This window comes from Ochotona curzoniae, unplaced genomic scaffold (genome assembly GCF_017591425.1).
Source record: "Ochotona curzoniae isolate NIBS_2020 unplaced genomic scaffold, NIBS_Ocur_1.0 scaffold_4701, whole genome shotgun sequence".
In the NCBI taxonomy this organism is placed as follows: Eukaryota; Metazoa; Chordata; class Mammalia; order Lagomorpha; family Ochotonidae; genus Ochotona; species Ochotona curzoniae.
The window spans coordinates 16,147,141-16,163,406 of record NW_024467122.1 but is presented as its reverse complement, the minus strand read 5'-3'; the positions used below and the strand labels follow the sequence as shown (position 1 = coordinate 16,163,406).

General features: G+C 40.5%; 1 protein-coding gene across 8 annotated transcripts in view; it reads left to right on the top strand.

The window, feature by feature from the left end:
- Positions 1-16,266, top strand: part of KTN1 (kinectin 1) — an 86,712-nt gene that overhangs the window by 15,600 nt on the left and 54,846 nt on the right. For 7 of the 8 annotated variants that reach the window (XM_040969934.1, XM_040969930.1, XM_040969929.1 and 4 more), the window contains exons 2-5: positions 5,088-5,637; positions 9,240-9,377; positions 12,104-12,274; positions 13,122-13,252. In XM_040969934.1, the coding sequence (XP_040825868.1) occupies positions 5,118-5,637; positions 9,240-9,377; positions 12,104-12,274; positions 13,122-13,252 (960 nt within the window). In that variant the 5' untranslated portion in view covers positions 5,088-5,117. The remainder of the gene's footprint in view (positions 1-5,087; positions 5,638-9,239; positions 9,378-12,103; positions 12,275-13,121; positions 13,253-16,266) is intronic. The other variant, XM_040969931.1, reaches the window with a different exon arrangement.

The following is a 16,266-nucleotide window of genomic DNA, read 5'->3' as shown; positions in this document are numbered from 1 at the left end:
TTACATAATTTAATTCAGTGATGTAGTATGAGCTTTGTATGAACAATTGTAAGTCATAGGTAGGTGAATAATTTTTTTAATGTTTTTATTTTTTGAAAGGTAGAGTGACCCAGAAAGAGAGGGAGAGGTGGATGTTCCATGCCCTGGTCCATTCTTCAGATAGCTGCATCAACTGGGATTGTGCCAGGTTCAAGCCAGGAACTTCTTTTGGGTGGCTTATTGAGGTACAAGTACTTGGGCTAGCTGGCATCCACGATTTTCCCAGCACTTTAGTAGGGAACTGGATTGGAAGGAGCAGCTGGGATTGAACCAGTGTGCTGATATGGGATGCTAGCTTAAGGTGCTTAACTTACTGTGCCACAATCCCTACCTAAGAATTTTAAACCCATTTGATTAGCATTCATAATAATACTGTTAACATGCAACTTTTTTTTCCCCCCATACTGTTGACTTGCTGGATTTCCTTAAGCTTAGGGCAGGGGGAGAACTAATGCTTACTCTTAGAGCAGGGCGTTCAACCTAAGCCTCTCTAGCAAATCCAGAGCCCGTGATTATGTGCAAACCGGAGGCAGTGTGTATACCTTTTAATCTTTGTGAAAAATGGGTCTGTGTCTTTCATTGATTGCTTAAAGAATTTAGGAGTACAAGATGGAAGTCACTGGCATCTAGAATACGGTTTGAGAATAGTTTGGACTTGATCTCTTATCCCAGGATATTTCACTCCTGCCTCATTTGACAGAGAAATCCCTTTGCCAACATTGTCTGTTTATCCACAATGGAATCTATTAAGCTTTAGATGTGATTAGATTTAAAAAGATAGTATTAAAACAAAGGATGTGTGATAATGTGGGAGAAATTATGAAGAGTTTCACTTATTTTCATCTCTGTGGGTTTTCACTTTTGTCAGTTAAACAATGTAGTACAGTCTAGTGTGGACTTAGGAGAAAGTTAGTATGTTAGTCCCTACACTTAGAACTAAGCCGACTCTGCCTCTACTGCTCTTTCCTCTTCCTTTTGTTTTTTCTTTGCTTTTGAACTGTTAAATATCTTGCTGTATTTGCCCCTCAGAGAATTCTCCTATTTCATTCTCAGTCCTTTCGCCTTCTCTTTTTTTCTTCTTTAAAATACTCTGATCCCATGATTAATCATGCAGATATATTAATTGATACTGTATTTATTCACTAAGCCTTAAGCATTCACTTTGCTATTTCTTGAGTTATCTTATATTTTAAAAATTGTTTGCGTAGTTGAGAGGAATGCATGGCCATGGGGGCCTCTGATTAGGGTGGAGAGTGTCAGGTATGGAGAAAGGTGGGTGGGATAAATGTTTCAATATTTTTTTCCTCATAGATCCACAGGGGAGGGGGGTTGGGGGTTGCTCCTTGCTGTCGGACAACATCAGAAGCTAGGGATGGGAGACACGCATTTGATGACACTTGGGAGAGCTTGGTGTGGGGAGCAGTGTTCCGAGGGTCTACCTGAGGAGTTGTGTTGTTTGTCAGCTTCATCACTGCATGGTTGAGGAAATCCCTCCCAGTCTGTTGGCTGACCAATTCCACCTTTAGTGCAGCTACAGGCCCAGGAACATGCTACAAAGCTTAACCATGAGAATTATCCAACCTGTTCTACCCTCCATCATCTAATGGGGCAGCTGATGTTCCCTGCTGGCCTAGATGTGCTGGCTGTCTTGTTCCTGATGTGAATCTGAGCGTGTTGTGCACTGTACAGGCATCAGCAACTGAGGTGGCCCAGTGCTGACACATGCACTCCAAGGTTGGAGCACACATCCTGTGATTTTCCCTGTGGCTGGAGTCTGAGTCCAGCAGTCTAGTTGAATCTCCCAGGAAATCTTGCTTGGGATTACCTCAGACTTGACTCTTGTGTGCCACAGCCAGTACAAGGTCAGATTTGGTTTATCACTTGCAACAGCCAGTGTACATACAGGTGGATGCAACTGCCTGGTCAATTCTGCCCCAGCCCTGTATCTCACATGAACTGGTGGGTGCTGTGGCCTAGCCTAGCCATCCTGCCACAGACTCAGTCCTCATGCATTTTAGCGGGTGCCATGGCCTAGTCGGGGTGACCTCTACTAACTTCCACCAAGTCCACCCTCAGCCCTGAATTTTGCACATGCTGTAGCCTACCCCAGCCTACCCAAGCCTACCCCAGCCCAGCTCAGCCTAGCCCAACCTGTATCCCACTTGTCTCTCATGCATACCCGTAGGTGCTGAGAGTTAGCTGACCAGCCCCCAGATCCAGTCCTCATGTATGCTGACAGGTGCCCTGTCCAGTGTGGCCGGCACCCAGCTTTGTCTCTCATTCTCACCAGTGGTAGTTACAGTCTAACAGGGGAGTGCCCACAGTTCTACCAGGCATGCTCCCAGGTTTGGATCTTGCACCCACCAGGAGATATTGTGGTCCAGCCTGACGTGACTCCCACCCAGTCCTGGCACTTACCAGTTAGTGCTGTGGCCTAACCCAGCTGACCCACACCCATTCTGGCTCTCATGTGTGCTAGCATGTGTAACAACCTAATAGTTGGCATTTTTAAAAGAATGGAATGTTTTTAGGCATTTCTGTTTAACAGTTTAAAGCAAATTTTAAGGCAGGTAAGACCATACACTTGATTCTGGCACAACTCTATTAACTTTTAGGTTATTGAACCTATTAAATATGTTTTGATCATGTAAGAAAAATCATTATTGACTTTTAGCAACACCGAATTTAACAGTCTTAGTGTTTCTAATTTTTCTGATGTTTATTATGAATTAATATTTGTAAATTTAATGTATTTTATGTAGGTTCAATTTTGAGTATAATGTTGCTCTGAACAACTTTATGTACTTTTTTCATAAACCATGCTGATGGGATAAAGAATTGGGATTATCGTGGCATAGGAATAAAGACATTTTCTGTCTTCATGCTTTGGCCTTTGGATTAGGCTTCATTTCAGGAAGTTACTCAGGTGAGCTCAGGAGGAAGTTGGATTTTGTGAAGGGAATCTCATGGATTGAGACAGAAAGCTTGATCCCACCAGTCCGGTCTGGCACCTACAAAGTAAAGTAGAAAGCTATTAGAACATTTGAGGAATTCTGGTCTCAGGGTTCATGTGGTCTTGTGGCCTGTCTTATCCTAGAAGCCGTGAAAGTTATCAGGACAATAAAATGCTGGACTCAATGCTGGGTATGTGCTTGCAATGAAGGAATCTCAACTGAACTTGAACTGTGGTTATGCAGCAAGGTGGAGGAATCCACCGTGGGGGGAGGGTTGTGGGAGGAGCAGGGGAAATCCAAGCACCTATAAAACTGTATCACATAATACAATGTTATTAACAATAATAAAAAAAAGAAATAAAGAAGTAAAAGCTAAAAAAAAAAAGATTTTATTTTTATTGGAAAGGCGGATATACAGAAAGGAGAGACAGAGAGGAAGATCTTCCGTCCGATGATTCGCTCCCCAAGTGAGCACAAAGGTAGATGTCGATACTATGCCAATCTGAAGCCAGTAGCCTCTTCTGGGTCTCTCATCGGGTGGCCTTGGGCCGTCCTCCAGTGCTTTCCCAGGCCTCTTCTGGGTCTCCCATCGGGTGGCCTTGGGCCGTCCTCGAGTGCTTTCCCCCAGGCCACAGATAGGGAGCTGGATGGAAAGTGGGGCTGCCAGGATTAGAACCGGCGCCCATATGGGATCCTGGGCGTGCAAGGCGAGGACCTTAACCACTGCGCCACCACATGGGGCCCTCCTAGACTTTTCTGATTCAGCTTGATCCTAGAGTCTGTTCTTAAGCTCCTGGGGCTATAGCTTGCTGTTACTCATCATGCTTTTCTAACTCTGGCTTCACCTGCCCGCCCCCCCCCCCTTCTCTGACTGCTTTAGCCTTCTATTTCCTTAAAGCAAAAAACTGGAATAACTCACTGTTCTCACCTTTCCCTCCTTAGAGAAGTTGGAACAGTCTCTTTGTAAAAAACAAACAAACAAATACATAGCCCCCAAAACAAAAATCCAGTAATACAACAACAACAACAAAAAGAGCATTCCTGTTGACCAGTAGTACTTAATTAGGTGCATTAAATATGTTTAATCAATGTGAAGCCTGGATAGTTTGTATTAAATAATGTGAATCAGCAGAGAAGAACAATGTTGAGTAAGGTTTCTTTTAGCATTTTATTAGCACATGATTCCCTCTTTAGCTTGGCTTAGTAAGTTCAGGATATATTAATGCTATTATAGAAATTGTGTAGGGAACTATTGACTGTTAAATGACAGTGCATGCACAAAGTTTAATAATACGCATGTTGAGAACTATTGCTCTCATGTTTGCAACACATTTTTCAATGAGATATAAATTAATTGAAAGACAAGGCTTTAGTAAGTTCAAGTTCATAATGTTAACACTGTCTTGGTTGTTAACAGACAAGTGACAGTAGTTTTATTTGTCGTGTAAAATTCATGAGTTCTGGTAAAGTTCATAATGCACAAACACAGATTTATCCAACTTAAAAGCAAGTGTTTTAGAAAGCCTAAAATAATCCTTTGAATAATGTTTCTCTGTTTAAGTGGAATTTGATTTCTTTATCTAGTCATTACTTGTTTGTGAGTAGTCTTAAATCTGTTAGTGAAGGAATAAACTACCTATTTTATGTTTGCCTTCAAGAGTAGGTATTTCTGATGACTATACAAATGTTGGTAATAGTTAATCCCTCTTTATTTTCTCATGTTGGATTTATCATCATTATGGAGTAAAAGGAAAAAGCTAAATACTCCAGCCAAAAATGGACATTTGGTGGGGACAATGAACATTTAAGTTTCGTTTCTTTGTACTAAGGTCTTTTTGCATAACTTGAAAATGGAAGGGCTTGTTAAAATTATCTTCATAGTTACCACTCATATTCATATTTCTTTCACAGTGATTTGAGTTGTAATAGACAGCATGATCAAGTATGTGGTTTAAACAACTAGTAACCTGTGTAGATTTGTAGATTAGGCAGGTATTTCTGAAACTCTGCTTTAAAAGAGCAAATAATGTGTGAATTTGTTTTCAGAGATTGAGATTTTTCTCTGTTTTTTGTCTCCCACCCTTCCCCATTTAGGTTTTATGGGATCACGGTAACGAAAGCACCATGGAGTTTTATGAGTCAACATATTTTATTGTCCTTATTCCTTCAGTTGTTATTACAGTAATTTTCCTCTTCTTCTGGCTTTTCATGAAAGAAACACTGTATGATGAAGTTCTTGCAAAACAGAAGAGAGAACAAAAGCTTATTCCTACCAAAACAGATAAAAAGAAAGCAGAAAAGAAGAAAAATAAAAAGAAAGAAATACAAAATGGAAACCTCCATGAGTCCGATTCTGAGAGCGTGGCTCGAGATTTTAAATTATCCGATGCTTTGGCTGTAGAAGATGAGCAGGTTGTACCTGCTCCACTGAATGTGGTTGAAACTGCTAGTGTTCGGGAAAGAAAAAAGAAGGAAAAGAAAGCAAAGCCCGTCCTTGAAGATCAGGTCATCAAAGAAGGAGATGCATCGAAGAATCCTGGTAAAAAAGCAGAGCCCGTCCCAGTTACTAAGCAGCCCACCCCGCCCTCTGAAGCAGCCATCTTCAAGAAGAAACCAGGGCAGAAGAAGTCTAAAAATGGAAGCGGTATTAGAATCTGTTTGACTTTACTGCATGATTCCGTTTCTCTTAATAACTTTAGGTCTTTGCAATTCAGATAGTTGGTGACATGAGCATGTTGGAGTCTGAAATAAGGATTATTCTTTTCACTGTTCTCGTTAATATTGATTAGTGGTAGAAATTAGTATTGCTTACAAAACAGCATTTAAAACTAAACTTGATATTGTAAATATAAAGAAAGCTTTTAATGAAATGCTATAAAATATAGCTTAGCTGATTTTACTAAAGCTACCAAGGACCTGTAAATATCAGTAAGCTAAAAGTCTATTTATTCCAACCAACAATTTATAATCAATGTAATTAGAATTAAAGATGAAAAGATAAGTCATAGTTTCTTTGATTTCACTTTACAAGCATTTGTCATGTAATTATTTTTTGATAGGATACTAAATAGTATGGCTATAAAGGAAATGGTATGTAGGCACAAACATAGGTCATTGTAATAAAAAAACATTTAGTATCATGATCTAGGTTTGTCTGCACCAATGTAAGAATTCTGAGGTGTACCCAGTTATAGTATGGACCACCTAAAAGTAATTTTAGATTTTGCTTAAGTATGAGCTAATTTTCTTATTTTAGTCATCACTCTGAATCCATGAGATTCTACGTTATTGGATTCAGTCAGCCCCAGATTAAAAATATTTTGGGGAAAAAGTGTTATACTGAATGTGTGCAAACTCTTCTCTTTTTTGTTATTATTTCCTAAGCAATACAGTAAAACCACCATTGGCATTCATGTTGTATCAGGTGCTCAGGGTAATGGTAGAGATGATTTAAAGTATATGGAAGGATGGATGTAGGTTCTGTGTAAATTCTAGATGCTTTTATATAACGGACTTCAAAACCCATGGGTTTTCATGTCCGGGGTATGAGATCCTGAGACTAATATTCCAAGGGACAGCTATACAGTAGAAAGGGCTTGTGAATGGTGCTGTGTGGGCCTTGTATGAAAGAACTTACTGTTAAGTTGGGGAGTGTGAAAATTAAGTGTATTGAATTTTAGATATTGGCTTGCCAGCTATAACCAAGGCAAGGCAATACACATGCAAAAGTAAGCACCCCATGTTTTAGTGGGGTAACAGGACATGAAAGCTATTAATAAAAAGTGATTTATATAAGAGACATACACAGTAGAGGAGAAACAGAGAAGCCAAAGCAGCTATGCCCTACAGGGACAGTGCCTGAGTTGGGTCATTAAGATTGAATCTCTTCATCATGCAAATAGTGGAGTCTTGTTTTGCATTGAGTGAAAGCGCAGAGATAATGCAGTACCGTGTTATTGAGCCATGTAAAATGGCTAAGAGCAAGTGTGAAGAGTGGTAGGGAATATTACGGAAAAGGTAGCAGTGGCTAGATCATGGTTTTTGTAGATTGTATTAAGGCGCTGGGATTTATAGGTTGTAGCCATGTTTATATTTCCAAGCATATTTGTATCTTAGATTTCCTTGTCAGAAAACTTGTGAGAATAGTTTTCATGGGACATTATTTGATATAGGTTAACCATTTAAGAGATAATTATAGTTGCTCAAAGTTAGGATGTAGACCTAAAAGGTATGAATTAGGCATACAAAGGGAAAATGATATGGTTAACCTCGTTATATACAGTGTGGAAAATAAAGACAAAGGGTCAAGGTTGGTAAATTGAAATCTGTGAGTCAAATCTGGCCAGCCTCTCTCTTTTTCAGTGGCCTATGAGCTGAGAATAGCTTTTACATTTTAAGTTGTTGGTAAAGAAAGGCCAAAAGAATATTTGGAGAAATGTGGAAATTCTGACTCAAACCTCTGTAATTTTTATTTTTAAAATTTATTTGAGAGGCCAAGAGGAAGAGCTAAACCATTCTCATGTAGATTCACGCCTCAGTTCCTGAGGAGTTGGAGGTGGAGCTGGAATCTGGGAACCCACCTCAGAGGACCCGGGAGGATGGCAAGAACCCAACCACTTGAGCTGTTACCACTGCCTCCCAGGGCCCTCATTAGCAGGGAGCTGGAGTCAGGAACAGGAGCTGGCCATTGCAGATAGCCCCTTGGATGTGGGACGTGGGCATCCTGATGGATGTCTTGATAGCTAGACAAGATGCCTGTCCTCATGAAGTTTATTGTGTGCTGTAGCAGTTGTTCAAGTACATCCATCTGTGAGGGCTTTCACACTGCAGTGTCGACTTGAATAGCTGTGACAGAGTCTGTGTGGCCCACAGAGCCTAACCTTCTCATTCTGTATCCCTTTACAGAAAAAAAACCTTGGCAATCCCTGGTTGCAGCAAACACTAGCTTAGGGGCTGTTAAAGGCTAAATGTGTTTGTGGAAATAAAAGCTTTCAGTTTGTCTTCCAAGTGCCTTTGGGACCATCCACTTGGAGAGCAACAAGGATAGGATAGGTTGGGGCAGAGTCTTAAGGTCACAGTGTATTTTCAGAGGCCTTAGCATAAAGGGAGTTGTACTTGTGAGTGTGGATAAGATCCTCCAAGGGGATGAGGATATGAGGTGTTCTGTAGGGGCGATACATGGGAGGCTGCAAAGGAATATTCCATGTAGCATTCTCAGGGGAGCTGATAGGGAATTTTTTGTTTTCTTGTGGAAGATAAAGAAAACATGGCATCTTACCATTTTAATCATTAAAAAAATATATTGCAAAGCAGATAGGACAGGGGTTTGTCACCTACTTGTTTACTCCCCCAAGTAGCCAAAGCAGCTGGGTGAGGGGCGATGCAGAGCACTGAGTCTGGACCTCCCACATTGGCTGCAGCTGCTGTAAGAGCTGCCTCCTAGAGTTTACAAGAGGGATCCGAGGCCAGAGTGGAACCCAGACATTCTGTTATGGACATGTGGATGTATCATTAGGCACGTTAACCGTTGCATCAAATGCCTGCCTCCATTTTCCCCTAAGTGTCCTGTTCATTCACATGCTTGCGTAGTCACCACCTCCTGCTGTCTTCTGAACTCAGCTCCCTGCACTAGTTAACACTACTTCCTCATTCCCCTTTTCTCCACCCCTATTTTCTGACTTCATGAATCCCATCCTGTAGGAGGTTCATTAAGACATACATTATTTACTCTTTTATTACTGGCTTATTTCACTTAACATAGTGGGGAGGAGAGAATTTTAAGAGCTAGAGACCAATAGAAGGAAATGCTAATGATTAGTCAGGTAAGGATTAATGAGATTTATTTGCAGAGTATTGGTGTTTGGAACATGAGGGTTCTGAGTTCATCCTTTTATATACTGCAAGAGATAAAAATAAGGTTTCAGTAGTTGAGAAATGATTGATTGAAACAGTGCAGACCAGGGTGTTGGCAGCCAGGGATAACAAGATGGGGGAGTTTTAATTTTTTAGGCTTGTTGCAGAATTGAGCTGGAAGTGGCTTTGGGATGAGTTATAAAAGAAAGGCAGTTACATGGAAGAAGTGATGTAGTAGAGTAAGAAAAAATTTAGAATGTAAGTTGTTGGTGAATGTTATGTCAGACTTTAAAATTGTAGTGGTAAAGCATTCTGAGATTTATTATTAATTGCATGTTTTGTGCTGTGTTCATGGTTTGCTATGATGATTGTTTCCATTTTTGTTTGCTGAAGATGACCAGGAAAAAAAGGTAGAAACTATCATGGCACCTTCAAAAAAACAAGAAGTGTTACCCCCCCATCCAGAGACTAAGCAAGAAATTGTAACGGCGAAGAAGAAAGTTTCGTCAAAGAAGCAGAAGACAGAAAATGGTGAAAATGTGTAGATATTTGTTTTATAAATGATAATTTTAGAAAAATATGGTAGGACCGGGCTTGTGGGGTCCTCAGTATTTATTTCTTTGAGACATGAACAGATAGCGTAGAGGTCGATCCTGTATGTGCTGGTATACTCCCCAAGTGCCTGCAGTATGCAGGGCAGGACCAGGGTGAAGGTAGGAGCCGAGAGTTCAGTACCACGTGAGCTGTGGGTGCCCAGCTGCTTGACCCACCACCTGCCGGGTCCCCAGGTCTGCGTTAGGATTAACCTAGGGCAGTACAGCTGTGACTTAGGCATTCCAGTAATCTGTGCTGTAGCAGCTAATTGTAATGTACAATACAAAGCATTGTGGCTTTGTAGTGCTTTCACAGATGGGCAGAATTTAAATTTGTGATGCAAAGATTATTTGAAATCTTAAAAAATGCCAAGCCTTTAAACTATATTCATTTTAAACTCAGTTTTAGAAAACTGAGGTTAAGTTGCTGCTTGTGATCCTGGCATCCTGAATGAACACTGGTTTGAGTCCTGACTGCTCCATTTCCCAGTCGGGCTCCCTGGCAGAGTTCCTGGGGAAGCAGCAGCAGCAGATGTCCTGCGTCCTTGGGCCCCTGCTATGAGACCAAGCTCCTGACTTCAGTCTGGCCCAGCCCAGACTGTCCAGCCATTTGGAGAGTGAGCCAGCAAGTGGAAGTGCTCTCTTTTCTGTCTCACTGGTTTTTAAGTTAAATGCATCAGTTTTTTTTTCTTTTCAAAAATGTGAGTAGCATACAAACCATATATAAGAAAAAGTCTCTGAATATTTTTACCTTTAAATACCACTCAAATGTTATACTTGAGGATGCTAACTGGATTACTCTGCATTCTCTGCTATTTCCTAGGAAAGGTATGCATGGGTTTATAGTTAGCATCTAATTTAACAGTAATGGAACAGTCTTTTTTGTGAGGAATTTTCTAAAGAAAGCAGTAATTTTCAGGGCCTGGCAGCGTGGCCTAGCGGCTAAAATCCTCGCCTTGAAAGCCCCAGGATCCCATGTGGGTGCCGGTTCTAACACTGGCAGCTCCACTTCCCATGCAGCTCCCTGCTTGTGGCCTGGGAAAGCAGTTGAGGACAGCCCAAAGCTTTGGGACCCTGCACCCATGTGGGATACCTGGAAGAAGTTTCTGGATCCTGGCTTTGGATCGGCACAGCACCGGCCGTTGCGGTCACTTGGGGAGTGAATCATCGGATGGAAGATCTTCCTCTCTGTCTCTCCTCCTCTCTGTATATCTGCCTTTCCAATAAATAAATAAATCTTAAAAAAAAAAAAAAAAGAAAGCAGTGATTTTCAGATATTACTGGATTGTGGTTTCAACCAGTGTTAGAAACACTAAATTTGGAAAGAAGAAAAGTGAAATTTTATTACTTGCATTAAAATTATAATTTGTAAAACAATCAGGTCTGTAAGAAACATTACCTGAATATATTAAGATTTATTTATTTGTTAGAAGTAGAAAGATTGAAGATTTTCCCTTCAGTGGTCAGCTTCCCGAAATGGCTGTAAAGGTTGGAACTGGGCCCATCTGAAGCCAGGTACTTCCTTGAGTCTCATGTGGGGACAGAATTCCAAGTACTTGGATCATCTTCAGCTGCTTTTCCAGGTGCTTTATCAGGGAGCTAGCTTGGAAGTGGAGTAGCCAGGACTTGAACTGATGTCCAAATGAGATACTGTGTAGCAGAAGGCAGCTTTAGTTATTACACTGAGGCACCAGCCCCAGTATTTAAATTTAAGAAGATCTATTTATTTGAAAGATAGGCTACAGAAGGAGAACTCTTCCACTTACTGTGTCACGCTCACTAAATGGCTAAAGGGTTGGACTGACGCGAGAAGCCCAGGACTTCATTTTGGTCTCTCACTTGAGTGGTATGAGTACTTGGCCCATTCTCTGCTCCTTTTCCAGCTACGTTAGCAGGAAACAGGATCAGAAGCAGCCAGGGCTGGCCTGGATGTGGTATGTGGGCATTGCAAACAGTGGTTTAACTCACTGTGCCACAAGTGTTTGATGCATTTAATTTTATATGAGAGAATTATATGCACACCAAAGCTGTCTCTGAAAAGGTAGGGTGTAGAGATTTGCTTTTAGGCCTGGAAATTTGGATCTCTAACCAAGAAACATCAGGTTTGGAAGTTTTTCAGGAATAAAATTAGTAGGCTTCCTTCCTCTGCTTTTAATATTGTTCTGGAAGTTTTGGCAGATGTAGTAAGAAGTACCTTGGGAATTAGAAGCATAATTGTTAGAATGAAAAGATATTTTCAAGAAACAGTGACTGTGACTTTTATAGTTAGTAATTAAAAGGAACTTAATAAATTCCTTAAGTGCATGAAGGATTAGGCAAAGTACCAACACAGATAAATATTTGTTTTTTTGAACACTGATTGAATGTGAATTGATACTTCCATTAAAACAAAACTTAAATGTTAAAGAAATGAAAGAAGGCTTTAAATACTATTAGAGGGGAGATACTACACATTTTTTGATTATTAAAATTTTAACATTACTTTAAAATATTAAGCCGATACTGCTTATTTAGAAATGCTTTGCTTTGTTAAATGATGAAATAGAAACTTAAAATGGCTAGTATTAGAGCTTTGAAAAAATGCATATACCATTTTCTTGCATGTTGTTTAGTTCTTTGGTTCTTACAAATTCTTATTATGGTTTTGTTGAACTTAAATTGCAGTCTTGATAGATGAACCCCTTATTCATGCAACCACTTATGTTCCTTTGATGGACAATGCTAACTCAAATCCTGGGATGGATAAGAGAGAGGTTATTGATCTGATTAAAGCCGACCACGTAGAAGGGATCCAGAAACCTGGGGCTAAAAAACTGAAGACAGAGACAGACAAAGGTAATTAAAGAATGGAAAGCTTTCAAAACACTTGACTTCTGAGAGGGCCAAGTGCATCTTCACATTCCAGCAGTGCATGGTGCATGCTGCTGGAATCCCGGTGCTGAAGGACTCTGGCGGGGGTGGGGCACAGGGTCCCTCAGCTGCTTGGCCTCCTATGAGATTTTTAATCACTCACAACTGCCTTCATCTATTTTGAAAAGCATGATTTTTTTTTTAAAGCTGTTTTAGGATGACATAAAATTATGTGCTTCTAGTCTCTACACATGCAACCAGTAGGTTTTTACAGCTTATGATGCAGCTAATGTGTTTTGGTTTGAGGAGTGGCAGTCTCTTTAGATTGCATTAGCAGGGAGCTGGGTTGGAAGATGTGGGTGTCTCAATTAGAAGTGGAACCAGCTGTGCCACAGTGCCCTCCCCAAGGATTTTATTGTCAGGATTGTGTATATGTGTGTGAATGCATGTTTGTATGTATGTATTTAATCTTTTTAGAATCAGATTTATTTATTACCATTATCTTAGAGTTTATTTTCTCATCCGTGTACTTTGGTTTAAATGTCGCAGGTTTATTTAAGTTAAGAATATTGTTATATATCTAGTGTAGATACTAGCATATGTTATATAAGTGAAGACATGCTGGCATTTTGATTAATGTAATTATCCCATGTTATAGGTGATAAACACTTCTCCTGCTCTTGATTTGAGCATTTATTATTTGACCAAAGATATAAATGTACTTTCTCTTGGTAATGAATTCCTGGGCCAGAAATTCTTAGTGCTTACCTTTGTTGAAGTCACTACTTAAGTCTTTTAAAATGTCAATTCCCTGTTTTTTTTCTTAATTAAGAAAATGCTGAAGTGAAATTTAAAGATTTTCTTCTGTCCTTGAAGACTATGATGTTTTCTGAAGATGAGGCCGTGTGTGTTGTGGACCTGCTGAAGGAGAAGTCTGGTGTGATACAAGAGGCTTTCAAGAAGGTAAACGTGTTTGTTGATTATATTTGTGAGCAGTAATTACAAGTTCATCAAACAACTTTTGCCAGAGGGATGGTGGTCTGCTCTCATCCCTAATGCCCCAAAGCATGTAATTACCCCTAGAGGTTCCCTAGGACTTCGGAAATTATTTCACGTGTCTCCTAATAAGTGTACTACTGCAGTTGAATCAAGTGTCTCTTGAATCATTGCTTTAAGTGAGAAGATGTTAGCCTTTGGCAGTTGGACATTGTATAACTTGCTTTGCTCTGACTGAAGGACTAATGTCAAGGTCAGGTGGTATCAATAATACCTGTAGAATGTTTTTGTGATTGAATATAGCACATTAAAACCTGAAGGATTGTTGTTTGGTGTGTGTGTATGTGTGTGATTGTAATAGTACCGTTTTAAAAGAAATGATTTTTAGATGCCAGAATCACTACTGTAATGAAAAATTTGTAAAATATCTCAAAACAAAAGTCCCCTGAAGCTAACGTCACTGTTCCTATGAGTCATGCTCACTGTAATACCACTTGTATATTTAAATACTGGGAAAGGTGATAAGGTTTCCAGTATTACTTATTAAAATAAGATGACATGGTATGTAGTATTTAGTACTAGGGGATGGACTTAACTGTTCTTGCTCTGATGTGTAGTGTACACATCCTTAGGCCCCATTCCACCCTATAACCATCAACCTGCTGTAAAAGCTTTGGTAATTTGGTTTTTCTTTCCCTCAACATTAAGACTGCTGTAATCCAACCTATTGCCTCTGTGCTTCTAATATGGTCTCCAGATTCAGATTCATGTTTCCTTTTAACTTTCTTTTTTCTCTTTTCTTTCTTTTTTTTTTTTTTTTCCACATAACTATAAAGTGACTGTAACAGATAAAGCAAGTTTAATTACTCACTACTTTAAAAATTAATCTTCGTGACTTTCTCTTTGTACTTAAGACATAATCTGAGTCTGGGCTGGGGTCATTTGGGACTAGGGAGATAGGCTGGGGTGATGTTCACTGAGGGCTATTGATGCTGGCACCACCGGCCTCTCTGGGTCAGGCTGCTGCGTCCATCAGCAAATGTGAGATCTTGATAGTCTGGTGCATCGAGGCTCCCTGGTCCAGGCCACAGCACCTGCTACTGGCAGGGGCAGTAATGGCTTTTGGTGTCTGCAAGCAGCCCATGCTTTCAAGTTGTACTGGCCTCAGGCTTGTCAAGATCATCAGTCTCAATGACTAGAGTCTGTGGATGTTGGTCTGGCCTTGGTACACACGTCCCTTGATTGGGCCACTTTCATTGCTGACCATGTGCAAACAAGTCAACAGTTTCTCAGAGCAATGATGATAATGATGCCGGGTATACAACCGTTGACATTGGTAGGACATTTTCTGGCTTATGAGAAGGATTTATTAGAGAGAGATTTCCAAATCCAGGACGCATAAGCCCTATGCTGCTAATCAGCAAAAAGTAACTATAGAAGATGTGATGAATCTGCATGTTTCAGCAACCCTTAAGATTAAGGGTCAGGAATTTTTAAGGAGGGATTGAAATGGGTCAGCTAGATCACTGGTTTAGAGTTGGAAGCACGTCACCCCCATTCTACGTGGCTGCCACCCACCTACCAATCAATCAAATGACCACTGCCCCAGGACAAACTTTTTCCTGCTTTGGACCTGGGGGTGGTGTCACAGAACCATCTTTTTGCTTCTATAAGGCAAACATGAGTTCACAGTCAAAATTGTTCTTCCTGCTGTTTTGTCTTACAACTGTTTGGACTTTTCTTTTCATAGCAGCATAAGTCTGTCTTTACTTCCAAGTGTTAACAGTGTGCTTTAGAAATCCATGGCATTTTGTAACGTACTATGCTTGTCAGACAGCTTCCAGTGGTGCCTGACTGGATTAAACAAGGAGTTTGAGGGTACTCAGAGTAAATTGATAACTCTATATGACTTTGACTACACAGTTCGATTGTTCTGTTCCAAAGAAATTTCTTGAGTGAAGAATCTGTCCTTTGGCTCATTTTATTGAAATTGGGTGAGCACCTGTCTAAAAAGAATTGTTAGCTATTTATTTTGAAAATTGGGAAACGCTCTTAAGCAGGAAAAAAATTTCTAGCCGAAGTTAATATATTACTATCTAGGTGTTGGAAATCATTGCTTTTAAAATAAGAAAGAAAAATCGTTGAAGTGTCTCCTGACTAAGGGTGTTAGTAGTGGCCCGGGAGGCAGGAGTAGTGCTTCATTGTTTGAGACAGCTTTGAGTTCTGGAGACTGAGTGGTAAATGAGACAGACCTAAGCAGCTCAGGTCTGTGAAGAGTGAGTGAAACAGATCCAGTGTTTCTGAAACTGTTCCCATTTTCCCTTCTCCTTGGAGTTGTTTAAAATCTTGTTCTTGGTTTCTAGCAGGCTGATTCTGTTCTCTACTGAAGCAACTCTACCCTCGAGTGTTCCTGTATCTGAGGAAACCTAGTAGAGTTTAATTTCTTCCTCTTCCTGCCATAGAAACTGAATCTTGTCCATACTTTATTCAGTGGGTTGCAAAGTCCAGATGTGAGTGGATTCCCTTGCTTAGTAAAGGCGTGGAGCAGGGGCAGCCCAGTGACTGGTAGATGCCAGAGAGAAGAGTTAGAGGACTTGCTGACCAGTTCGATACGGTGGCTAACAGAATCTAGAGTAACTGTACCCTCTTGTAAGTAACTGGGTAGCATGTTGTGATAACGGTGTTGTGAGTAGTGGCTTGTGAAAGGCATTTTGTGCATCCTTTGTGCCATGTATGTGGGTATTTCTCTAGAGTTCAAAGGCTGTAAAGGCAGTGATTTAGGAAAGTAGTCCTTTGTCATCGCTGCATTCATAGCGGATTTATGCTAGACCAAGCAACACATGCAAGTGAGAAGGATGCTCAGGAAGGAATTCTGGGCAACACCTGCCGTTGGAGGTCTTGGAATGTCACCACAGCGGATGCTGAGGAGGAAGGGATCCTGGTCAGGGCCAGCGGCTGGACAGCTAGGAACATCACTGCAA